General features: G+C 35.7%; 1 protein-coding gene across 1 annotated transcript; it reads right to left on the reverse strand.

Moving 5' to 3' along the window:
• Nucleotides 1-251: 251 nt before the first annotated feature.
• On the reverse strand, nucleotides 252-717 carry LOC124930164. Its single transcript, XM_047470525.1, has 2 exons — nucleotides 614-717; nucleotides 252-534 (listed from the first exon to the last, which is right to left on the reverse strand). Exons 1-2 carry the CDS (start codon nucleotides 715-717, stop codon nucleotides 252-254), a joined length of 387 nt encoding a protein of 128 aa, XP_047326481.1.
• Between the last annotated feature and the right edge of the window lie 777 nt (nucleotides 718-1,494).

The following is a 1,494-nucleotide window of genomic DNA, read 5'->3' on the forward strand; positions in this document are numbered from 1 at the left end:
CAAACACACACACAAAATGGTTTACCATACATCATACATGTTACAATATTAATTAACACTCCTCAATGCATTCATTTACCATCTCTATCTCTAAATCAGGATAAACTCAATCTTCATTATCAAAGAATAATAATGAATAAATGTATTCTCAATCAATGGAAGAATAAAGAATTAATCAATAGTCATAATATCAAATCACAAATTTAAGTTCAAGATAAAGGCTCATACTACTGAGATAATGACTCATACTTCTAAGATGATGATTCTTTGGAAGTAGATGGTGTAGGCATCATTGTTTTGAATGCTTCCATGTTATGACCTTGACCACCACATGAGGTGCATCGTCTCCGGACCTTACGGACCTCAACTTGGGATGACCTACGCTTTGTTATTGTCCTCTGTTTCTTAACTTTAACAGGTGGTTTTAGGCACACGCGTTGTTTGATAATTTCGGGAATATCCCAATCGTCTTCATCACAAACAAGATAACATGTCTCTGCATATGCATTCAACCACGACTCAATTGAGTAATACCTGTGAGCAATATGAAAATAGAATGATTCAACATGTGAGAAATTTTTTAGATAGATTCAACATGTGAGTTGAGTAATACCTTGAGCAGAAGTCATAGGGAACCAAATTCCGGTAACATGCAACAGTCATGGCATGCATACAAGGAAGATCGGTTACTTCAAATACCCCACAACTGCAATTCATTTCTGTGAAATTGACTTTAAAATGGGACTCACTGTCATGCACATAAAACTCGAATCGGTTAAGAGAGGAAACGTAATAGAATCGGGCATTCTCGAATTGCTCACGTATTAACTTTTCATAATTTGGAGATAAATGTTCTTTGTGATTGGACGTTTTTTCTCTTCTATTATGAAACCATTGTTGTATTGTGTATCTTAAATAGTCAGTTAATGTTATTATGGGATACTTTTTGGTATCCCTTCTCTAACTATTAAATCTCTCGGTGTAATTTCTTGTGAGTTGATTGTATCACTTACTGGGAAAAATGACTCAACTCCATCACTAGAACCCATTTCTTCCAAATAGGCAGCAATCCTTTAGTCTTTAACCCTGATCTTGTCAAAATGATGATTAAAGTTGGAGACTGTGTACGCATGAGAAGCCAAATCAAACTCCGTGTGGTAGTTTTCAGTTTTGAATTTGGCCATAATATTCATCTTTATGTGATATGTACACGCACAGTGGTATGCTTCTGGAAAAACTGTAGACAAGGAATTGGCGATGTTTGGGTGTCTATCGGATACGAAGACAATATCATCGACTAATCCAATTTCATCTCTAAGTTTTGCATGAAATAAGTCTAAAAGTTATTATTCTCTAAATCAACGACGCCGAATGCAATAAGATATAGTTGCTCATTCCCATCCAAAATTATGGCCACCAATTGCTGACTTTCAACCTTGTGCTTAAGAAAACTGGCATCAACGCACAATACAGGACAGCAACAGGTTTTGAAAC

Source organism: Impatiens glandulifera, chromosome 3 (genome assembly GCF_907164915.1).
Source record: "Impatiens glandulifera chromosome 3, dImpGla2.1, whole genome shotgun sequence".
Classification (NCBI taxonomy): Eukaryota; Viridiplantae; Streptophyta; class Magnoliopsida; order Ericales; family Balsaminaceae; genus Impatiens; species Impatiens glandulifera.